This window comes from Gymnoscopelus braueri, assembly GCF_963280865.1.
Source record: "Gymnoscopelus braueri genome assembly, chromosome: 7".
Taxonomy (NCBI): domain Eukaryota; kingdom Metazoa; phylum Chordata; class Actinopteri; order Myctophiformes; family Myctophidae; genus Gymnoscopelus; species Gymnoscopelus braueri.
In genome coordinates this window covers 36,381,514-36,406,198 of record NC_137608.1, presented here as the reverse complement: position 1 = coordinate 36,406,198, position 24,685 = coordinate 36,381,514, and the positions used below count along the sequence as shown (strand labels likewise).

Here is a 24,685-nt window from a genome sequence, read left to right as displayed (position 1 = left end):
AGCCCGTTACTTATGAGCTTATAAAGATGAGCCGGGGTGACACGGGCTGTAGTGTGTGTGTAGCCTATTAGTGATCTAATCCATGCTCAAATTATTATCCCATAATTCCTACCAAAACCTCAAAAGTCACCATTACTACATGCAATAACTAAGTAACTAACTAATTAACACAATTATTGGAAAACAATCCACAGGGCCCAGTTTTATTTTATTTTAATTAAACAGCAAATTGACTGGTACTTTTACATTAAAGATTTTTATTTTTATTTTACACAATATGAACTATAATGCTGTCATTTATAAAGACCCTCTTGCATGGGTTTCATGGAGGCTCCACCTTTCAAGCTGACTGAGTGACCTCACCACCAGTGGGCTGGATCGTAAGGGTGGGATTTCCAGGCTCGGGGAGCAGCGCTGTGTTTCTGCCCGTCTGTCTGTCTGTCTGTCTGTGGATCTACTATATGCGGGTTAACGGTAGCGTCGTAGCGAAACACACGGACCCCGGGCTCAATCGCTAATAATAATAACCGCTAAATATCGCTCACTTGGATGTTTACATGCGCTCTCCAATCCAATCGGAATAAATAAGTGAGGAATGTGGACATTACAGAATGCCCAACAGCGCTGGAAAGAGATTTAAACCCACCAGATACATCCCGGTGTCCACAGCTGCCACACTTCTCGTGGGATCGACCACTTTATTCTTCGTTTTCACGTAAGTTTTGTGTTGCTGTTTTTTTGAGCGTTTTACTGTTTTCCATCAACCTGGTGTGCGTTACGTTACAGAGAGGCTGGAGACAAATCAATGCAGTTTGGAGTTTTGCATCATGTGTACACGGTTTGAGTCTTATTTAATATAATGTGTGATATTAATAGAATTATTTTCCCCGGCCTAAACGTTAACAAAGCGATCGAACTCGGGGCATCTCTGAACCGTTTGAAGTCATTCCACAAGTCCAAGTCAGATGGATCGCATTTCTTACGGTAATGTCTGCAGGCAAACTTCATGCCGTGCAAGTTAAACGGCACTGAGCTGAGGACCGTGTGTAGGAGGCGACCGTTTATTAGGCCGCGGCTATTCACTTTCTATCCAGGGGTCTTCAACAGGGAGTGCGGGACCCCTAGGGGGGTCCTCAGAGTAACTACAGGGGGTCCGCCAAATCTTTGTGTGATGGGGAACATTTGCCGAAAATAGCAGATCTACAAATTCACAAGGCCTGCAGAGTTGTGAGTTGGTGTAGAGGGAAAAAGAGCAGAGTCAAGTTTACTAAATATTGAGGGTTTAAAAGGCTGAAAATATACATTGACATGATATGTGTAAACAAAAACATTAATTTACACAACATTGATGATAATGCTGTCAAACAAGTCTATGCAGCTAGTTATGAAATATATGAAAACGTTTAATCTACAACACAATTTTATACAATGTGTAGTGGGGGGGGTCCCTGCTTCATCTCTCTCTCAGCTAAGGGGTCCTTGGCCTGAAAAACGTTGAAGACTCCTGCTTTCTATTGAAGAAATGCCTGCAGGCAGTTGCTACAATTAAAATGGTTACATTGTCCCGAGTCCCGACAGACAGTCAGAGTAGGTCTGTTGTCACGGGTTCTTCTGGTGTTCAGGATGGTTACATAGTAACACAGTTATCACACACACAGTGAGTGTCAGTGCAGATAATCCTCAGTAGAATTCTCCTATCTGCTCTTTCATTTAATCCTTTTGAGAAGAAATGAATTGATATTTGTCTCTTCCATCTCACTTGTCACTGGCTAAACTTCTCAGTAGACTAGACATGTTAGCAGTGTGTGTCATGGCATATTCATAATGTGATGATAGACACAATTGATCTCATTGCCTAGTCCAATAGCTTTATTTGCCAAAGCAATGCAGTCAATTAGGAAGTTATTATTATCACTGATCCATAACCAGTGTAGTTCCTGCTTCACCACATGACAATTTGTCTAGACCCTAGAAATGTTAGTTGTCCTGCGGATGCAGGTGCTGATTAGAAGTGGAAAGATTCCTGTGGCCCTTATACACCATGGTTAGCTTTTATTTTCCAGTACATTATGTTATCTGTTGTTGTTATGGGGGCCAAGAACTATTGCTGGCTGCTATTAGAGGCCTTGCACAAACAAATGGTATGATTTACATGGCTGGTATCTTTTTATTCTCGAAAATTGATCCAGTGAATGTGATTCAGTAAGTCTTCCTATCTAGAAGGTGCTTGAGATGTCACAGAGTTGACACTACACAACTTAGTCTTGCAAGATGTAGTGTTTCGTAAGACATTGTTGCATGCTATTTTTTATTTGTACTGTCAGCAGTGAAATAAAGCTGTACCAATTTAAAGTCAGAATTACTCCATGAGGAATTTATCATAGCATCATACATACTTTGACACTACAGTATTGCTGTGTATGCTGAAAGGTCCAGAAGGTCCAGAAGGTCCAGAAACTAAACTGTACAGGAATATGTTGGGGTTGATCCCCTGGCCTAGCAGATGGGTCGGGGGTGAAGAAGATTAAGTCTTTACTCTGGTGCTCTTTGTTTCCCTCAGTAAAAGGCCCAAAGGATTTGAGGCTGATATATTGGGACCCCCTGGGGAGATACAGGTCCAGTCAGAGACATCACTCTATTCTGATCCACTATTGCATTTGTTACTGGTCAATCCACACATGTTCAGTCTTTGACTGTTAGCCTTTGAGCTTTACAACTATTAAAATAACCCGTTGCATTTAATTTTACACTATATTTTTGGGGGCACTTAGTTGATGACTTCCAGTGTAACAGTGGAGGAGGCTTATATTCTTATTTCAACATCATTGTATGTGTGCAAAGTTGTTACAGGGATGTAGAGTTAAACCAACACTTAGAATGTTACTGTATGCCATGGTACCAGAGCTCCATGGCAGCAGATGTCATATTTCATTGGGCACCTGGAGGAAGATGGTTTGGGCCAAAGCTTGCACACTGCACACTTCTTACAGTGTCAGTGCCTGGCTTACTGATGCCTGACAGTTTGTGTTCCCCTCTGAGATAGAATTAGAACACATTAGTAGAGAATTATTTATATCTGCACAGCATGACCACAACTCGGCAGTAATAAACTGATGATAAAGTCAGCCTTTGGCCGTGGCAACATCATCTATAATAATATTATCCCACCATATTCTATGTCTGTAATGAGATCCTGCTATATCTAGCTTAGATGCCCCACTGTATCTAGTTTCGATCTACTATTTTTAGCATAGAAATCCTACTGTTTATAGCCAGCTCTGTGTTGTTACACGTTGAATGTAACAGCTGTCTAAACAAAATAACCAGGGTGGCCAACTGTTGTAATTTGCTCTCAATCCCAATAACCCCATATTTCAAGAGTAGGCATGGATAAATGTGTGGAAACTATCAATCGATCATCTAGAAACATCTGCTCAGCATTTTTTGGTTGTATGGCAGTACATTCACTAAGAGGCTGTTAGTAGTGGCATTTAAATCCTGAAAAGAGAGCTGGGAACCAGTACTGACAGGAACCTAATCTTCAACTTCCACATCTGTTTCCTCCTTTTCACTATGGATCCATTGAATTGGACTCAATTCAGATACCGGTGGAATGTGTTGTTTCATGTTTTATTCAATTCTTTCAAAAACGATGGAGCTTGCACAAAAACTAATTTCATCCCCTGTTTTACACCTTTAAACCTGTGATGATGTGACAATAAAGAGGATTCTAAGTGTGGGCATCCGGGTGGCATAAGGGTAAAGTACCTGCCTACCACTGTGGGGCTGACCCGGCAAACTGGGATTTGATTCCTCTACGGTGCCTCGGGCAAGGCCAGGTGCTCCAGTGAACACAATTAACCGTGTTTGTGGGTGGGAAACTCAGGGTTACGGATGTAACCCCGGTTTCTTTAGAATTCGGAGTAACATACTCACTATGGGATATCAGTGCCCCCTGGCGTGATGCAGAGCTACATACCATAAACTCCCGGGCCATTCATTGGCTGAGAAGGGTATGTCACGTGTCCGGTAAACCGGAAGAGGTATAAAACCTCTTGCGTGACGTGGCTCATCCTCTTTAACACGCTTCCTGCATGCAGATGCACACAAACAGGGGTGTTAGGTGAGTATGTTACTCCGAATTCTAAAGAAACCGGGGTTACATCCGTAACCCTGAGTTTCTTGTCTAATTCTCCGTAACATACTCACTATGGGATGCATAAACCCCCCTGGGGCTTATAGCCATACCGAATCTCAGGTCCGCACGCCCCCTAGCCATAAGGCCCCGTCCCCCTGGACGTGACCTTCGGCCTCACGGGCGCCCCAGCCCTCCGGGCCAGGGTGCGGTATATGATGTTAATAAAAGGACCCTGACAGACCAAGTCTGCCTTATTCAACTAATGGACAGACACAAGTCTGTCCCCTAAGTGAAAACAAGGAAACAGGGCCCTCCTCCCCTGGGGACCTACCACAGGTGGTCCCGAGGGGACTTAAGAGAAGGAAGGTAGGGGACACAACACCGTTCCTTAAGTGAAACAAGGAAACAGGGGCCCTCCTCCCCTGGAGACCTACCACAGGTGGTCCCGAGGGGACTTCAAGAGAAGGAAGATAGGGAAGAGAAAAAAGGCAGGTTAAAAACAAAACCAGCCTAGCTCCCCCCATTCTAACCAGAGACAGCCGCCACCCCTAGGACAGCATGCGCCACTGACGCTGCTGCCACGTCCAGGCTATAGAAAGCCGCAAACGTTGAAGGTGACGACCAGTTTGCGGCCGCACACACTTCCTGGACCGAAACCCCCCTGGAGAGGGCCCAGGAAGCAGCCACGCCCCTAGTAGAATGAGCCTTCAGTCCTTCTGGAACTGGAACGCCACCACTGACGTAGGCCAGCTTAATGGCATCCAAAATCCATCTAGAAAGCGTCGCCTTAGCCACTGCCTTCCTCTGATCACCCGGGCCGAAGGAGACAAACAGCTGCGACGACGATCGGCCGGCCACCGTCTTCTGGCAGTAGAGCCTCAAAGCCCTTACCGGGCAAAGACAGTGTAGCCGCCTATCCTCCGCTGAAGCGAAAGGCGGCGGATGAAAAGCTACCAGCTCAACCGGCGTCTGGGTGACCACCCCGTTCTTGGGGACAAACGCCAAGTTTGGCTTAAGCAAAACCCTACTGTCGTCACCCACGAACCTCATACACTCCGAACTCACCGAGAGCGCATGTATGTCGCTGACCCGTTTGGCTGTAGTCAGGGCAACCAAAAGAACCGTTTTGAGGCTGACGATCCTCAGATCCGCTGACTCCAAAGGCTCGAACGGTGGGAGGCAAAGCGCCCCCAGCACCACCGTCAGGTCCCAAGCCGGGAACAGAGCCCTAGAGACCGGCCTGGCCCGCCTGGCACCGTTCATGAACCCCCGCACCATCGGGTGTTGGCCAACCGTCATGCCATCGAAACTTTCGTGACACGCGGAAATGGCCGCCTGATACACCTTAATCGTCGAGAAAGCCAGACCCTGCCTCAATTTTTCCTGTAGGAACATGAGGACGCTGCGTACCGGGGCCCGAAAAGCCTCAACCGGCGGTGACTTACTCAGACACCATGCCACGAACAGGTTCCACCTGTCGTCGTACGCGGACCTCGTGGAAAGGGCCCTTGCCCCCTGGATGGTGGCCACCACGTCAGGGGGCAGGCCATACGAAGTCAAGGTCTGCCTCTCACGGGCCAAACCCACAGGTCTAGGTCCTGAGGTCTCTCGTGGAAGATGTCGACCCCTCCCTGCCGTAGTAGGTCCCTGTACAGCGGGAGGGGCCAAGGCTCGGCGTAGAGGAGAGGTGTTATCTCCGACCTCCACACGCCCCATGCCGGAGCCACTAGCAGCACTGACCGACCCTGAAGTCTCACCCTCTCCAGTGTTGAGGGGATCAGGTCCAGTGGCGGGAACGCATACAGCAGTTCGTCCGGCCAGTCGTGGGCTAGTGCGTCCATGCCCAGTGAACGGTCCCCCACCCTCACCGAGAAAAAGCGAGAACACTTCGCGTTCTCCTCGGAGGCAAACAAATCGACCTGCGCCTGGCCAAACCTGGCCCAGATCAGGTCCGCCACCGACGGCTTGAGGGACCAGTCCTCGTACCGGGGTTCGCCCCTGGACAGTAAGTCCGCCCCGCTGTTCAGGAGACCCGGCACATGTGAAGCTCGAATCGACGCGAGATGCGAATCGCACCAACGCGTCAGTCTGCACGCCAGGCTGTCCAACACTTGGGAGCGCAAGCCCCCCTGCCTGTTGATATAGCACATGGTCGTGGTGTTGTCCGTCCTGATAGCGACGTGACAACCGCGGATGTGAGCCTCGAAATGTTTGAGGGCGAGAAAAACCGCCATTAGTTCCAGATAGTTGATGTGAGCCTCCCGTAGACTGGAGTCCCACACCCCTCTGGCCGAGCGGCCTTCGTGGACGGCCCCCCATCCCGTCAGGCTGGCGTCCGTGGTGATAACCATCCGTGACGTCACAACCCCCACACTGACCCCCTCGGTCAGAAAGGGCGCCTGTGACCATGGTCTGAGAGCCTCCACGCACCGTGGAGGCACCACCACTTTCCGCGAACCCATAGTGGATGGGATCCCTAGCGCCAACATCCACCGCTGGAAAGGTCTCATGTAGAGTCTGCCTAGGCGGACCAGGTGTATGGCTGAGGCCATGAGACCCGCCGCCCGCATACACAGTCTGTAACTGACTGGACGCCCCACGTGGAAAGATCTCACACACGCCAAAAAGCTGTCTACCCTGTCCTGGGATAGGCGTGCCATGAGCGTGTTCGAGTCCAGCAGGATCCCTAAGAAGGTGGTCCGCTGAGACGGAACCAGTACGCTCTTTTTGGCGTTGATCATGAAACCTAGGGACGTCAGGTGAGCGACTGCCACGCGCGTGTGTCGCATCACCTCTTCTCTCGAGCCCGCCGCCAGGAGCCAGTCGTCTATGTAAGTGGACAACCGGATCCCCTGCCTCCTCAGTGGAGCCACGGCTGCGTCCGTGCATTTCACGAACACCCTGGGGCTGAGAGACATTCCAAACGGGAGGACATTGTACTCGTACACCCTCCCCTCGAACCCGAAGCGCAGGAACTTCCTGTGCGGTGGGTAGATTGGAATGTGAAAATAAGCATCCTTGAGATCGATACTCGTCCACCAGTCCCCAAGACGCACGGTGCGTAAAAGCGCAGCGGTTGTCAGCATTCGAAAATGGAAAACCGTGAGGTATTTGTTGAGAACCAGGTTCAGAATGGGTCGCACCCCCCCCCCCCCTTCTTTGCCACCAGAAAATATTTCGAATAGAAACCCAGTCGGTTCTGGTTCGGAAGTAATTCCGTGACAGCGCCTTTGCTCAAAAGGGAGGCAACCTCCTCCCTCAGAGTACTGGCCGCTGGACCTGTGGCCTTGGAAAACAACACTTTGCCCCGCTGTTCAGGAGACCCGGCACATGTGAAGCTCGAATCGACGCGAGATGCGAATCGCACCAACGCGTCAGTCTGCACGCCAGGCTGTCCAACACTTGGGAGCGCAAGCCCCCCTGCCTGTTGATATAGCACATGGTCGTGGTGTTGTCCGTCCTGATAGCGACGTGACAACCGCGGATGTGAGCCTCGAAATGTTTGAGGGCGAGAAAAACCGCCATTAGTTCCAGATAGTTGATGTGAGCCTCCCGTAGACTGGAGTCCCACACCCCTCTGGCCGAGCGGCCTTCGTGGACGGCCCCCCATCCCGTCAGGCTGGCGTCCGTGGTGATAACCATCCGTGACGTCACAACCCCCACACTGACCCCCTCGGTCAGAAAGGGCGCCTGTGACCATGGTCTGAGAGCCTCCACGCACCGTGGAGGCACCACCACTTTCCGCGAACCCATAGTGGATGGGATCCCTAGCGCCAACATCCACCGCTGGAAAGGTCTCATGTAGAGTCTGCCTAGGCGGACCAGGTGTATGGCTGAGGCCATGAGACCCGCCGCCCGCATACACAGTCTGTAACTGACTGGACGCCCCACGTGGAAAGATCTCACACACGCCAAAAAGCTGTCTACCCTGTCCTGGGATAGGCGTGCCATGAGCGTGTTCGAGTCCAGCAGGATCCCTAAGAAGGTGGTCCGCTGAGACGGAACCAGTACGCTCTTTTTGGCGTTGATCATGAAACCTAGGGACGTCAGGTGAGCGACTGCCACGCGCGTGTGTCGCATCACCTCTTCTCTCGAGCCCGCCGCCAGGAGCCAGTCGTCTATGTAAGTGGACAACCGGATCCCCTGCCTCCTCAGTGGAGCCACGGCTGCGTCCGTGCATTTCACGAACACCCTGGGGCTGAGAGACATTCCAAACGGGAGGACATTGTACTCGTACACCCTCCCCTCGAACCCGAAGCGCAGGAACTTCCTGTGCGGTGGGTAGATTGGAATGTGAAAATAAGCATCCTTGAGATCGATACTCGTCCACCAGTCCCCAAGACGCACGGTGCGTAAAAGCGCAGCGGTTGTCAGCATTCGAAAATGGAAAACCGTGAGGTATTTGTTGAGAACCAGGTTCAGAATGGGTCGCACCCCCCCCCCCCCTTCTTTGCCACCAGAAAATATTTCGAATAGAAACCCAGTCGGTTCTGGTTCGGAAGTAATTCCGTGACAGCGCCTTTGCTCAAAAGGGAGGCAACCTCCTCCCTCAGAGTACTGGCCGCTGGACCTGTGGCCTTGGAAAACAACACTTTGCCCCGCTGTTCAGGAGACCCGGCACATGTGAAGCTCGAATCGACGCGAGATGCGAATCGCACCAACGCGTCAGTCTGCACGCCAGGCTGTCCAACACTTGGGAGCGCAAGCCCCCCTGCCTGTTGATATAGCACATGGTCGTGGTGTTGTCCGTCCTGATAGCGACGTGACAACCGCGGATGTGAGCCTCGAAATGTTTGAGGGCGAGAAAAACCGCCATTAGTTCCAGATAGTTGATGTGAGCCTCCCGTAGACTGGAGTCCCACACCCCTCTGGCCGAGCGGCCTTCGTGGACGGCCCCCCATCCCGTCAGGCTGGCGTCCGTGGTGATAACCATCCGTGACGTCACAACCCCCACACTGACCCCCTCGGTCAGAAAGGGCGCCTGTGACCATGGTCTGAGAGCCTCCACGCACCGTGGAGGCACCACCACTTTCCGCGAACCCATAGTGGATGGGATCCCTAGCGCCAACATCCACCGCTGGAAAGGTCTCATGTAGAGTCTGCCTAGGCGGACCAGGTGTATGGCTGAGGCCATGAGACCCGCCGCCCGCATACACAGTCTGTAACTGACTGGACGCCCCACGTGGAAAGATCTCACACACGCCAAAAAGCTGTCTACCCTGTCCTGGGATAGGCGTGCCATGAGCGTGTTCGAGTCCAGCAGGATCCCTAAGAAGGTGGTCCGCTGAGACGGAACCAGTACGCTCTTTTTGGCGTTGATCATGAAACCTAGGGACGTCAGGTGAGCGACTGCCACGCGCGTGTGTCGCATCACCTCTTCTCTCGAGCCCGCCGCCAGGAGCCAGTCGTCTATGTAAGTGGACAACCGGATCCCCTGCCTCCTCAGTGGAGCCACGGCTGCGTCCGTGCATTTCACGAACACCCTGGGGCTGAGAGACATTCCAAACGGGAGGACATTGTACTCGTACACCCTCCCCTCGAACCCGAAGCGCAGGAACTTCCTGTGCGGTGGGTAGATTGGAATGTGAAAATAAGCATCCTTGAGATCGATACTCGTCCACCAGTCCCCAAGACGCACGGTGCGTAAAAGCGCAGCGGTTGTCAGCATTCGAAAATGGAAAACCGTGAGGTATTTGTTGAGAACCAGGTTCAGAATGGGTCGCACCCCCCCCCCCCCCTTCTTTGCCACCAGAAAATATTTCGAATAGAAACCCAGTCGGTTCTGGTTCGGAAGTAATTCCGTGACAGCGCCTTTGCTCAAAAGGGAGGCAACCTCCTCCCTCAGAGTACTGGCCGCTGGACCTGTGGCCTTGGAAAACAACACTTTGTCCGTCATTGGGGGTTTTCTGGAAAATTGTAACCTGTAACCCTTCTGTATTGTGCGTAATACCCAAGGATTTGGCTTGCAAATCTTCCATTCCTCCACACACCGAGCGAGTGGGTTGGCCGGTGACGTCACCGGCCGCTCGGAGAGTGGGAGCGTCGCTATGGGGACGGTTGCCATGGGGAGCAGTGACGCTGTTGCTACTGCCGCCGGCGGTGCTAACCCTGAGGTGACTGACGTCAACATCCGGTTTGTCCGCCCGCGCCGGCTGCCTGTTTCCATGGAAACCGACGGCGCTGTCACCCGGACAAACGGGGCCGCCCGAACTAAGCCTACCTTGGCCGTCGCCCCCCCGTCGGAGCCCAAAGGCTCCGCACGTAGCGTCGACAAAACCCTCCTCCCCGTAGGGGATGTTTTGTCGCTCGGAAACGGCGAACGTGGCCTGTAATTCGAGAGGCGGTGTGGAAAAGGGGGCAAGTGTCCCTCCAAGATGGCGGGGACCGAGGTCCGCCTTTTCTGAGCCAAGTACTTCCGGTTCACAGTGACGTGCTGCTGCAACCTGGGAGACGGAAGCCTGTGAGGCGACAAAACCCTCCTCCCCGTAAGGGATGCGTTGTCGCCCGTTACAAGCGAACGTGGCCCGCCCATCGTGACGCGTTGCGAGAGAGGGGGCATCTGTCCCTCCAAAATGGCGGAGACAGAGGCCCGCTCTGTCTGACTCAAAGACTTCCGGTCCACAGTGGCGTTTCGCTGCATCCCGTGAGACGGAAGCCTGTGAGGCGAAAGGCAAAACCGACGTGACCCTGTTCCACTGGCGCTTTGGCGCCCTCTTGTGGACAAAGGCGGCGTCGGTTTGTTTAATACCTTTCCGATTACCTTCATATGACCCAAAACATGCACAGATGTTGTCCGAACAATGCCTGGAACACCGGGGTTCGGGTGTTCCCGGCCTTGTGGGCTCATGGAATGATGGTATCGACTTAATGCATTCACAGAGTGTATCCCAGCAGTGTCTGGAGCCCCGGCAAACGGGGGCCCCAGGCACTTTGGGCTTATGGGAAGATGACATAGATTTAATGCATGCACATGGGGACCCCCAGCAATACCTGGAGCCCCGGAAATCGGGGGCTCCAGGCCTTGTTGGCCCATACAGTAAGGGCGCTGGAACAGAGGGGCCCGCGAGACGGGGACCCCTCTGCTCCAAGGCCCTATGCCATGTGAAAGAACGAGACTGTTTGTAACATTCGGTACATTTATTTTCTTTTGCAGAGAAAAAGGAGGTACATACAGGGCACTTTTCACTGAAACATTGCGCTGTACTACTAAAACGTCCACATTCTGCACACATAAATCGTCCACACTCTGAACACAACAAAGTTTCTTGGCACTCGTGGAGCCGTCCTCGACTCTGTCCAACGAGGCCTGAAAAGCCACGGTCCTCTTCCCCAACACGAACGGCGGAACAGCGGGCTGAGCCGGTCTGTGCACCGGCGAGACAATGTCACTTACCCCGCCCGCCACGAGGCTTCCCTCCTGTGTTGCGACGTGGAGGTCGGCTGGAGCTTCCTACGGTGTTTGTGTTGGTAGAGGCGGGTGGCTGGCGGGGGGAAGCTCTGCCACGATTGCCCGCGTTGCTCTGCGGTCTGTCCCGCGAGCTCGCCTGGGCTGAAGAGGAGCGGGAAGTGTTGGACCCTCGGCGAGAGGAGGAGGAACGACCTCTGCCCGCGGGCCTCTCGTTGCGGGGTCTCGCAGACGGAGGAGGGGCTGGCTCCAGAACCCCCGCCGCGGCTTCCCTCTGGGCCTTCCGTGAGTCGGTGGAGACTCGGAGGAACTCCGACGCTCCAGCGAAGAGGTTGTCTGGCTTCAGCGGGAGCGCCATGACGCTTTTCTTTGCGTCCACCACCTCGTGACGGAAGATGGCCAGACCGAGCCAACGAGCCCTCTCAATCGCCGCGCTGTCCGCCATGGACTTCCCCACCCAGGCTGTGGCGTGACGAGTGACCTTAATGGTCAGTTGCTGAAGGGCCTCCAGCTCCTCAGCGTCGTCGCCCCACGCCTCTTTTAGCTCGGCTAGCCGCTTAGCTGTCGAGCCCTGGAGAATGGCGACCATGTTCAGCGCGCGCGCCGCCAGCGCTGCTGACTTGTACGCCTTCTTCACCGCCACGGATATCGCCTTTTCCTGGGGATCGGTGAAGTGCGGGTCGGGAGTAAGGGCCACTGGATGACGCTGGTCCATGATGCCCTGGGCCAGGACGGGGTCCATGGGGGGACAGGCGATGAGCCCCAACTTCGGCGCGTCCACCACCTCGAGGGGGAAACCCAGCCGATGCGGCTCGGAATGGACCTCCCAGGTGGACATGAGGGCGTTGGCGAAGCCCAGCGCGGCCGGGACTTTCTTGGACCTCTGCGCGCGCTGATCCTGGGGAGCCAAGCCCTGGTACTCGTCATCTTGCCCGGTGGAGGATGCACGCTCCTCCATCGGGCGAACGAGCCCACATCTGAGCAAGGCTCTATCGATGATAGCCGAGACCGGCTCGTCGCGCCTTGCGGGATCGGATTCCAGCTCCTGGGCGTCCGGCCAGCTGGGCCCCAGCTGACCGCCAGAAGCCCCGAGGTCGTCGTCCTGACGAGGGCTGGAGGCGGCTGCTCCGGTAGCCCCCTGGAACGACAGTATCTCACCCTCCTCCGCCCCCTCGTCCATGCTGTGGGCGCTGCCGTCGTCGGAGACGTCGCTGAACGAAGGCGAAGCCCCGCTGTCACGGTACTCCTGCTGCGGCCTCGGAGAGAGCGGCTGGGAAGAGGGGGATGAAGCGCCGCTAGCTAGCTGCACCCGGGTGGTTCCCCCGGTCACAGCTGCGGCGGCCGGTGGAGTGCTGCGCGGCACGGAGGGTGTAGCAGACTGGAGCTGCTGCGACGGCGCACTCTGGTGTTGCTGCGAGCGGTTGCTGCTGGGACCGCCCGCAGCTGGAGGGCCCATTGTGGGATGAGGGCGCACGTGGTGGGCGCTACCACCCACGTTACCTGGGCCGGTGTCCATGCGGGCTGGATCCGCTACGGCGCTGCCGCCTGGGGCCAGTTCGTCGGCCCTGTCTAGACGGCGCTCGAGGCGACGCCTGGAGAACCGGGCGCAGTCGTCGCAACCTCCCGGTGCACCACGGAAGTGCTTCGCCTCGAAGGCATGCCGTCGTCCGAGGCAGGAGATGCAAAACCCGTGAGGGTCGTCCGCGGCGATCAGCAAGCGGCACCGTGGCGTCAGCCCGCACGAACGTGGAGCCTCCATGGAGCTAACCTATTAGCCTTTAGCCGGCCGGCTAAACACGAGGAAAGCAAAAGGAGGAAAACTTGATTTCAGATAGAAAGAAAAGATAAGAGAGCCGCGGGAGCGGAAAGAATAATAAACTTTTTTTTTTTGCAGTAGAGGAAAACCCGTGGGTCAGTACAAGTACCACCCGAGTGGGCTAAAGCTGGTTTCGGTCTAATTCACAAAGTTTGTAAAGTTTGGTCTTTGAGGTATGTCTTGTAGCTGTAGCATCTGCCATGCAGAGAAGCGAAAGAGGATGAGCCACGTCACGCAAGAGGTTTTATACCTCTTCCGGTTTACCGGACACGTGACATACCCTTCTCAGCCAATGAATGGCCCGGGAGTTTATGGTATGTAGCTCTGCATCACGCCAGGGGGCGCTGATATCCCATAGTGAGTATGTTACGGAGAATTAGACAAGAAACTGGCTGGTATGGGGAGTGCGATCTCTCATATCTGTCACTGCAATAGCAACTCCTACAGGTTGGTTGGCTCTGGGCGCCTGATCAGCAGGGAGCAGAACTGGGAGGGATGGGGTGTTCCTGGTGAAACTCCTCACTGTCGGGTGACTCCATGTGTATCAGGAGACATAGTTGTCTATACCCTCCTCAGACCAAACAGAGGGGTTGGCAGTAGGACTGTCACAATTATTACATAATCGTTCAATCATTTTGAAGCATTTTCAAAAATAGTGGAAAAAGCAGATCTACAAGCTCACAACACGTTGCATCATGAGTGTTACGTAAAATAATACATTTTGAGTATAAATTAAATTGGCGTATTTTGACCATAGTTATTTATTTTGATTATTGGTATCGGTCATTGTCAGTCATTTCTTTGTGTTCGTGTTCTATTTAAGTTTTTGTCATATCTGCCCCATGCAACCTATGTTTACAAGGCCTAAAATTAAGCCACGCAATTATTTGTATGACAGTTAATCGTCAAGTAGAATTCCATAATCGTGACAGCCCCTAGTTGGCAGAGACTGGAACTATTATACACATGCACATTTGCGTAACTACTACATTAGTGAGAAAAATTAAGGGGACAAAAAGAGATCAAAAATATTTTATCAAATGTTTAAATGTAAGTGTGTGAAATGTGTTTTGTTTCCTGGTTTAACAGTGAGATATTAGTGCTTTCACATGTGGTTGTTATCCCTGAGATTATAGCCGTTAAGTGCTGCTCACCGCCATGCCCTCTTGACTGTGGTGTTTCAAAACATAGTGGTAATCTGTGTCATATTAATAGGGTGTTTAAAAGCATAATTGAATGTTTTCATTGAACCTAATCTGCATCCAGAGAGTGATTTCATAGGCGGAGCTTTTGTTCTGGGGATTTCACTAACCACTCAAGCTCCTGTTCGTTAATGATCTTGGTTCTGTGTGATATTAGAGTCCATTACTCCCTGTTGTCACATTTGCCTCTCTATTACGCTAATAGTTGTGAAACTCCTGGTTTAGAGTGTCTTGTTTGTAGTATACTTGGTGTTTGGGCTGTCTCAGCTGCCTTATTTTAATATACTATATCTCATTTTGGTTTGGTGAGCTTATTCTTTTCAGTTGTCATTGAAGGTAAAATACTGTCACTTCATCGCATAAAAATGTCAGTACAAGGGAACATGAGCAAATTTGTTCTACTTAAACTAAAACACAGTAGGATATGGGAGTATGTTTGGCTAATCGAGATCCAACTGCTGACCATGAGTTAAATGTAGGGACCCCCCCTCCCCTGCCAGCCAGCCTTCATTTAATTGTTCCAAACAGAATAATTAGGGCTATTGTTGAACTCCCTGAGTGGTCCTTACTCACACACTGCCACATTGAGTCGACAGATGTTAGTAGGCTTTGAATACTGTACGACAGTCTCTCCATTGAGGCCCTCAGCTGAGGTGCAGGATAAGGATGGGGCTGTCTTGTTCATGTCACGTAAGGATAAACAATGATCATCTGACTGAAAACATCTAAGGCCAGAGGTGGTCAGGAATACTTGCTTCACATGCTTCAGTGATAACAGTGAGAAGAGAACAGGAGGAGTAGGACAAGACCGAAATATGCCTTAAGCCATTCATAAAATCATACATGGTGTGTTCTGCTGGCTTGTGAAGATAACATTTTCCACTGAGGATTAGGCCTGCAGTAGATCTGTGCAGACTGTGTAGTCTGCAAACACTGTGTGTTTTTGGCAGATTAAATAGTGTATCGCTTTTTTCCCCTTTTGCTCTTAAACAGTATTTTCAAAATATCAATCTACAAGCTTATATTGGATTTAGTTTTTCGCACCTATAATAACATGCCCAAAATTGGGACACAGGGTTAAAGTGTGGTTAACACAGAGAACGTTGACGTTTTGTGAATCTCCAAAAAATAAATCCCAAAATGACCACTCTCTAGTCTCTACGCAGATGGTTGGATGTTGCACCAGTTTTTGTCTTTCTGACCACTCCGTGTGATGTAGACCTCTCCGTAGGAGATTACAGAATGACTGCAGTTGAAATTGTCTGTGGACCACACTGTGTGGCTATATTTATGTTTCATTTTGTGTTCATATTTTTACCTTATACAGTGACTCAACAATCAACAATCAAGTATGACATCACGTGTCAAGAGTCTTGGTTCCAAGGTTAGTTAGAGGGGAGAGATCATTTACATTTTAGGCAATTAGCTAATGCTCTTATCCAGAGCCAATCACAATGAGGAAACGGCTAGAGGCACAGTGTATTGTTCAAGGATACTTCCAGCTGGTGATGGACTCATATGTCCAGAGATGAAACCTGTTACCTTATGGTTATGAGGTAGTTTCTCCAGCCACATGGCCTCCCTGCTACCATGCATGCAGTATCAACATAATGCTCTCATTAACTCTTTTTCTTTTCCTATCCCATTGTGCTCTTATCTTCTTCCTGTTGTGCTCTCGAGTCTCAATGGGTGAAGAATTCTAACATTTTATCAAAAGCAATTGGTGCTGGTCTTGGTTCACACTAGCCTGACACTCAGCCTGAATTTTCATTTCGTTTCACTCCATTATTCAGTCTGAAAGCCCTCTCAGTGGAGCCGATTGCTGAGATGGGGGCGTGGCCAAAGTGGGACTCTTTAGCGATTGATTCATACTGGATTAAACCGATCCCGATTGGGCCGCCGGTTAGATTTTCAACCGAGAAAACCCCGTCTTCTACAGCGTCACCAGACCCTGAATGCGAGGCTAGCGATTTCAGGGGCCTGGAGCCAGGCTAGGTTCACACAGCATTGGTAATGAGAAAAGTATGCTTTTCTTCCACTTCAATGTTGTCAGTGTCTGTTTTCAATCCAGCAGCATTGTCCATTATCCACACCCTACTTTTCAATTTTCAATACAATACAAAATGTTAATGCAGCATTGTCTGTTATCCACACTGCACTTTTGAAATTTCAATATGATACAATATGTTAATGCAGCATTGTCTGTTATCCACACTCCACTTTTCAAATTTCAATATGATACAAAATGTTAATGCAGCATTGTCCGTTATCCACACTCCACTTTTCAAATTTCAATACGATACAAAATGTTAATTCAGGATGGTTATCGAGCAACTGACAGTGAAGGAGATTTTTTATCAGTTCAGTGAATCTCTACTAATGTGTGAGAATAATAATGATCAAGAAAATAGCACTGTTTTTAAATGTGATCTGTTGATGATTTTTTATGTAAGGACTGTATTTCAAAGAACAGAGACAAGGATGTCTCACAGACTCACACATCACGGTTGTTGTCTGTTATATGGATTTTGGCACTTACATGTTTCTAGCTGATGGCTCATTAGCAGTAATGAGCTTCAATGTATGTTTCAGTCTTCAGACTAGACTGTATCTGATAAAAAGAGGGAGTTTGTGTTCGAGGGACTTCAAAACGTGACTGATGGTTTGAGTCAGGGCAAACTAATAACATGCAGCTAACGTGTGTCACACTTCATTCACTGACCCATATGGTCTTCTAGAATACCACCACACACACAGAAAAATCTGGAGTGTTAATGTTACTCAGTCTGAACCCGTAAGGGTCCATTTATATACTCAACAACCAGGATATTTCAGTGTAGGCCTACATCTCAAACTCTTGCTCCTCCCACCCCTAAAACACACATACTCGATAGCTAGACCTAGCCAATGCAGCATGGTGGCGAGATGTCATATATCAGCCCTGTCTCCTGCCAAACCAAGGTATTTCCAGCTGTTCCATCTCTTCAGAGTAGTACTCGTGCATTGCAGTGGCACAACCTCTTTCCTTTCCTCACCTCTCCTTCCCCCGTCACAGCCAAGTGTTCTTGTCAAGCTCCAGGACACTCACAGCTCCCATAAAGGACCAGAATCACGTAATTTCCCAAGCACAATAACTGTGCTGACATCAGAGCAGAGATATGTTGACAGCTCACACAGGTTCCATCACCGACACAGGCTACGAGGACAACTAGACCTCAGAACGAATCTGAAACACTTTTAGCACTAAGTGCTATAAGAATAACATTGAATTCCTCATGAAAGCTTGTTTTATTTGTCTTGGTGACACTGCTGCAGAGACATAAAAAAAATTGAGTTTCACAATGAATACTGACTGACAGATAAATCCACAAGGAGAACATGAAACCATGTACAGTCAAAGGCATAGAACTGACTACAATTAGGCTCTTCACAGTAAAATTAGCCATTTACCTAGGGAGTGTACTGTACAAATGTAACCAAAGGACCCGTATTAGTCCGCTTGGTTACATTGGTACACTTGTCTCTTAAGTGTTAGAGTCTACCAGTGTAGTTAGATAAAATGAGTTTTTTACAGTGTTATCCAGGTAGGTACGTCTTTTAAGCTTTAAAAAAGCTGAAAGCATTGGTTGTGACATTTTTTGGACACACTATTCTATACTGTTACCTCTCCAGCTGTCTTACACAACCAGGTCCAACCAACAGTTTGTTGACAGACAGACAGACAGACAGGATGCTCCCATTGATGAGTGAACACAGCTCCCAGAATAATGGACCAGGTCGTCTAATCTTATTCAGTAACTTCCAGTCCTCCTGTCATAGCCTGACAACTGGGTTAAGGTAATGCTGACAGATCCACTTACCTGGCTCTATCACGCATTCTGAAACCTTCTGCCCACATAGGACACACGTGTCGCGCACATACACATGCACACACATACACAATAAAAGGAGCTGTTATGTCCTTTCCCCACCACAGTGCTCTGCGTGTGTATTGTATTGTGCATTCACTGTCAGATGACAAATTTAATATCCCTCAAAAAACAGGGAGGAATTATCTTTAATGTGTCAAATCCTACCATCTGTGTTTTGATTTATTTTAGAATTGGACAAACATTTTATATTTCAGTTTGTACCCCACTGCGGCATTTGGCATCATCCTTTTTTGTATTATTTATTTATTTTAAGTAGTGACTTTTCTTTTGAAGAACTCTGCTGCCTGCCAAAAATAAAATTGTTCCTTTGTGATGGCAATGGCTAGAATAAAATGGATCCATGTGTTCCGTTCTACACCAGCCATGAGCTACAGTAGAGTACACACAGCAGTGTGTGTGGGGTGCAGGGGGTGCAAAAAGTGCGGGAAAAGTATTGAGTAAGCCCTTACACACACACACACACACACACACACACACACACACACACACACACACACACACACACACACACACACACACACACACACACACACACACACACACACACACACACACACACACACACACAGTTTTGTATTATACTTGTGAGCACACTTCATCGATCTTTATTAAATCATAATGCACAGCCCTTTCAGCCAAACTGTAACCTTCAACACTGACCTTAACCACAATCTCTGAAAAGCGAAGAAAGACAAAGTGACAAAGATCTAATTTTCCACTTTCTGTCCAAGTGGGGACACGGCTAAACTATTGCGCGCGCACAGGTTGTTTGAGATGAGGGCGCCTGGAAAGCCCTCCTCTTGGTAGAACATGTGGGATTGATTTAGACCCTCCAGCCTCTCCCTCTCTCCCTGGGTGTCTCCACCCTGTTTTAACCTCCTGTTGTTTTGTCAGAGGGAGACCGTGACCGGGAATAAGTAGAAACAGAGCTCTGCCGCCTCTCACCACGTGCACACACACACACACACACACACACACACACACACACACACACACACACACACACACACACACACACACACACACACACACACACACACACACACACTCTAGAGGGGCTTTCGGAGAGATCAAGAATGCTGTGTATTCTAGGCTCTGTGTGTGTGTGTGGGGGGGGGGGGGGCTACAGTTTGTCATCCCTGTAGAGTGGAGAGAGCTCCAGAGAGCTTTAGCCCGTGAGCATGGGTGACTGAGATGGAGACTGGGCTGACTGAGCCATTATAAGGACATACCATAATATCTATGCCCACTTCTCAGCAATCAGCACTTCAGGCGGAAAAATCATCTCTGGACATGACTGTGGCACATCAAATGGAGAGGTGCCACTCATTCATCTGTAGTACCATAGTAGGCTGAACTTTGAGAGTATACAAATCGACCTCCAGTGGATTTGACTGTGCAGGGAGGACCTGACCTTTATACAACCTCTATATAGATACATCAGTAGCCCGTATAGATGCCTCACATTTTACTGCAATGCTGCCATAGGAATTGTTTGAGGGGGACGTTTACAACAAAGCAGCTTACGACATATTGATTTGGTTGAAGAAGGACTTCTGTAAATGGATACCATTATTATACCTCTACACTGCCTACAACAATACCTCTTTTGTAGTGTACCACTGACGATCCTTAACCACTTAAACCCTACATAATATACTTCATTGACCAGGGTTGCCCATGGGTCTATAGTTGTCCCCTTATTTTTTGGCTCTACAACATATCTCTTCACCAATAACAGCTGATCTACAAGCTCACAATGCGTTGCAGATCATATATTTTTGGGTTTATGTGGGTAATCCTGTGATAGCTGTCACACCTTTTCTTTACAGTTCATAAAGAATATCGTCCAATTTTGTGTGTGTGTGTGTGTGTGTGTGTGTGTGTGTGTGTGTGTGTCCAGAAGCTGTTGAGCACTGATGGATAGTTGTGTTCGCTGCGAAACTGCACACTGGCTGCATTTAATGTTGGTTTCCATGTCTTGAAAAGGGACAGAAGTTGCATACAGGCATAGACAATGCAAATCGGCTGATTTGACTGTGCGACCTCATTTGGATGGATGTGCAATCAAATACAGAATATAATTTGGTTGACTTTCCATCTGATTGTGGATGAGGGCCAATGCCCACATCTGACACAAGCGCTGTGAAAGATGAGTGGGAGGTGTTGTTAATCACAACACAGACTGGTTTAATAGGATTTGTTTATACACTAACATCTGCTTCTCTTGGCTGTTGCTGTATTTGCCTGCAAAATGAAATCCGCAATTATTATGATATTTTTAGACATTTCAGTTTTCAAAATAATATGTTCTGAATTAATTTCTTGTGATGTTAGGGGATGAAAGTTTACAAACCCACAACATCTGAGAGCGTACATCCAACGTCACTTGGTTATTGTTGTATTGCCAAAAATATATAAAAAGTCCACATGATTTACTACTCAGCTGTAGTATTGTGCAGCTAGGGTAATGTGCTTGATATAGAACAATAGCTTGATCCTATATTCAGCGAGGACTGATTTTAACTCTGGCCAGGCTGGGAGCAATGTGATGAATGCACCGTGCTGGCTAGTGACCAAGTGGCCATTGGCTACACTGGTAGTGCAGCCTGCTCTGTGCTGTGGGTCTCCTATAGGCTGGGGGGGGGGGGGTTCTATTTGTGAAACTCACTGGAGTATTCTTATCTGTTGATACAGGGCTGCAACTGTCTGTCAGCCATACACATCAATATGAAGACTCCTGCAGACGTACTGTACATACATCTGTAAATGTAATGTAGTGTAAGCAAAATGTAAGGATCACTAACTTAAATAAAAGAGTACATATTTCCATATTACTATTACTGTAAATTACCTTTAAATTAGTATGACCTATTTATTTATTTATTTATTGAATTTTCATTTTCAGTCTTATTTGTATTTTTGGTTTTCTTATTTTTGGAGGAGACCAATGACCATTAGTTTGTTAGTTTTTTTGTGAAAAAACTATAACACTCCTGTCTACTCTACTAAGTCAACATAAGCAAAAACTATGCCACAGGCTCACAGCTAATGTGCTAAATATCAAAGGGCCAGGAGCCAAGTCGAGCCATCAAGTGTGTGTGTGTGTGTGTGTGTGTGTGTGTGTGTGTGTGTGTGTGTGTGTGTGTGTGTGTGTGTGTGTGTGTGTGTGTGTGTGTGTGTGTGTGTGTGTGTGTGTGTGTGTGTGTGTGTGTGTGTGTGTGTGTGTGTGTGTGTGTGTGTGTGTGTGTGTGTGTGTGTGTGTGTGTGTGTGAGAAACATAAACACTGGTTTCACTGCCACTCAGTGAGACAAATTAACAACCAATTTATATCCAAGAAGACCTTTTTCTTTTACTACACACATTGTCATGATTTAATTCTGGTTATGAGACGTTTGTTTAGCATCACAATCCACTTAATCAGAGCTGAAACAAGCTACCGACCTTTTTTATTGCTCACAAAGTCTGTCCCTATCCTGACTGCCCTTCTGGCTCCCAGCAATGTGAATTATCTCTAAATTACTGATTAAACTGATCCATTATTTGGCCTGCCAAAGCCGTCTCCTCAATAGTGGACTTACTCTCCGCCTGTAGATGATGAACTTAATTTACCAAGTCTGGACTGATCTCAACTGTATAGTCAGGGAAATTACCCATTAACCACTTAAGCCCTACTTTAGAATAGCAAAAATAGCCGATCTATAAGCTCACAACCTGTCAAATCGTGACAGGTTGTGAGCTTGTAGATCTGAAATCTTCAAACATGTTTGAAAATGTTTGAAATTGTTTGTAAAATATTTGCCCTATAATGACCAAAATAGGGATGCCAAGTTGTTAAATGAAGTAGAGGATTGGCCTTGTTTGATCATGGAATGCCCAGGCCGCTGGCGTAGCGGTCCGGGCACCTGCATGTGACTTTTTAACAGTTGCTGTAACAGATGCTGTATAAATGCTTGGAATTAAAATCACAGTTTTAATACGTTCCAGGAATCTCAGTGGACTCAAGGGTCTTCCTCTGACAGTATTAGCTGTATGTAGTGAGCTGTATGTCATTGCTTGATAACTGTATTGGAAGGAAGCAATACGTTATGAGGATGATATACATGATTTATATCCCTCATTGAGTTCCAGTCTTCTTACACCTAATCCTTTTTGTTTTTCTTTCTTTTTTAAAGATTATTTTTTAGGCATTTCCGCTTTATTTCGATGTGACAGTGAACAGATATACAGGAAAGGCGGGAGACAGTGGTATAAAGTGCCTCGGGTCGAATTCAAATTGGGCTCAGCTGCAGCAACGACTAGCCTTATTTATATGTTATGTGCTCTAACTGTGAACATTCTACATACAAAAAAACATACGGTATCTTTCACAAAATGTACTGTATATTTCACAGAGCCAAGAATCAGAACAATGCTCAAACCTCTGACAAAGTGGCGCTTTGAGCACTTTTTTCATTCTTCACTAGTTCAGGGATTAACAAAGGCCAAAGTCAAAACAAGCAAGTATAGTACAGTGTCAAATCTTTCTCATTGACAGACTCTACCATCATTCTAGATGACAGCATTTCTTGAATTTTTGAAATATTAAAGCATTTTGGTATTTGTTCTCAGCAACATGCTTTTTGATCGGATTTATCTACTAACTTGCATGCCAGTTGAAACAGATAAAGTGTCTTCTTCGTCCTCACAAACACACAATACAAGGAGTTTGCCAGCAAAATGTCATTGCAGTTTTCGCCAAAAACAAATGAAGTCATTGGTGACCAGTTCTTGGAGTTTCAAACGGGGCAAAGAATGACAGCTTGTGCAACATAATCCAAGTCTTCTGCAGCCAAACGATGAGTGCAAATATTGAATACAGGCCTCACAGAGCTCTCTCTGTTTGTGTGACGTAGACCTCTGTGTAGGAGTGTAAACATGTGGAGAAGATTTAGTTTCTTAAGCAGAGCATAAATGCAGTGCACAATCATTTGGTTTCTGCTATCAGTACAGCTGCTTCAAATCCAATGTCATTTTACCAAAAACATTTAACCAAGTAAGTATGCAAGCTATCAAAGTATAACAACTTGGTAGTTAAATTCAGTGACATTCATGCCATGTTTTCATGGACATGGATGTGTAGTGATGTCATCCAGCTCCATACTGCACCACTCAGTATTCTGAGTACCACCCTTTACAATGAGAGCCACAGCTTGTGTGATGTATCATTGCCATGGCTTAATGTGCCTCAAGGGCAAAGCTTACCAGAGCACATATTAGAGGCCCTGTCTAATATTTACACATCCCTCTGAACATCTTACATTCTCTTTTTCCTCTCTCTCCCTCTCTCTTTCTCACTCTCAGACTATACAGCTCGTTGTTTCTATGCCCCACTTAAGGCGGATAGTAACAGTGGAACTTATATTCCTACACTGTTATTATTTGGATGATGCTCCTGTGCACTCAGGCACTTAGCCTCACTGAATATCAGTCAAAATGACCTGTGCATATCAGTTAGTGTGTTTTATTGAACATTATGCAAGACCATAACAACCCAGCTCTGTGCTTGCTGCCCCGGTAAATTTATTTTACGCTTTCCAAACTTATACTCTTGACACTTATACCGCCAGTTACTGTCAGCTCACATTTCTCTCACCACCTACTTCTCCGATCGCTCTGGAAGTTAGTTGTTATCTGTCTGAGATCCCAGCCAGTGGTTAGAGGCTAGTGGTTAGAATAATAGGATGCTGTATTCAGCTTGAAATTGTATTGCTTAATATTGCCATATGGGTTATTGCACAGGATAAGAAAAGGCTGATGTGCAGAACATACCTGCCAATTTGTATTTTATTTTTCAATTCATTTTGATGCCTCCTTTTCTTTTAAGCAATGCAGTTGCTCTTCTAGATCCTCAAAGTGTGAGCCCATAGCATAGTTCCTTTAATTGCACCGACAGAACTAATGTGTGTCTCTTTGTGAAACAAAGTCTGTAGAAACTGCCACTTATACGAGACTTGCTCTTTGTTAGACAATTCTCTCTGAATGTGGAGTTTCCTGAGCCCTATTAAATCCCCTCAGTTACAGTATCTGCCTGTGGGTCTGCCTTATACAATCTTTATTTCCTCTGTGTTAATGAAATCGTTCAGGGTTTGGCTGCTCGTCTTTGACAAGCTCACAACGTTTCCCATCCCTAAGCATATTTCAGCCTGCTT

The 24,685-nt window shown here is 48.3% G+C and overlaps 1 protein-coding gene across 1 annotated transcript in view; it reads left to right on the top strand.

Annotated features, from left to right (window-relative positions):
* Positions 1–427: 427 nt before the first annotated feature.
* zdhhc8b (zDHHC palmitoyltransferase 8b) overlaps positions 428–24,685 on the top strand; it is a 91,409-nt gene continuing 67,151 nt past the window's right edge. The window contains exon 1 of the mRNA XM_080432147.1: positions 428–715. Within this exon, the coding sequence (XP_080288273.1) occupies positions 612–715 (104 nt within the window). The 5' untranslated portion in view covers positions 428–611. The remainder of the gene's footprint in view (positions 716–24,685) is intronic.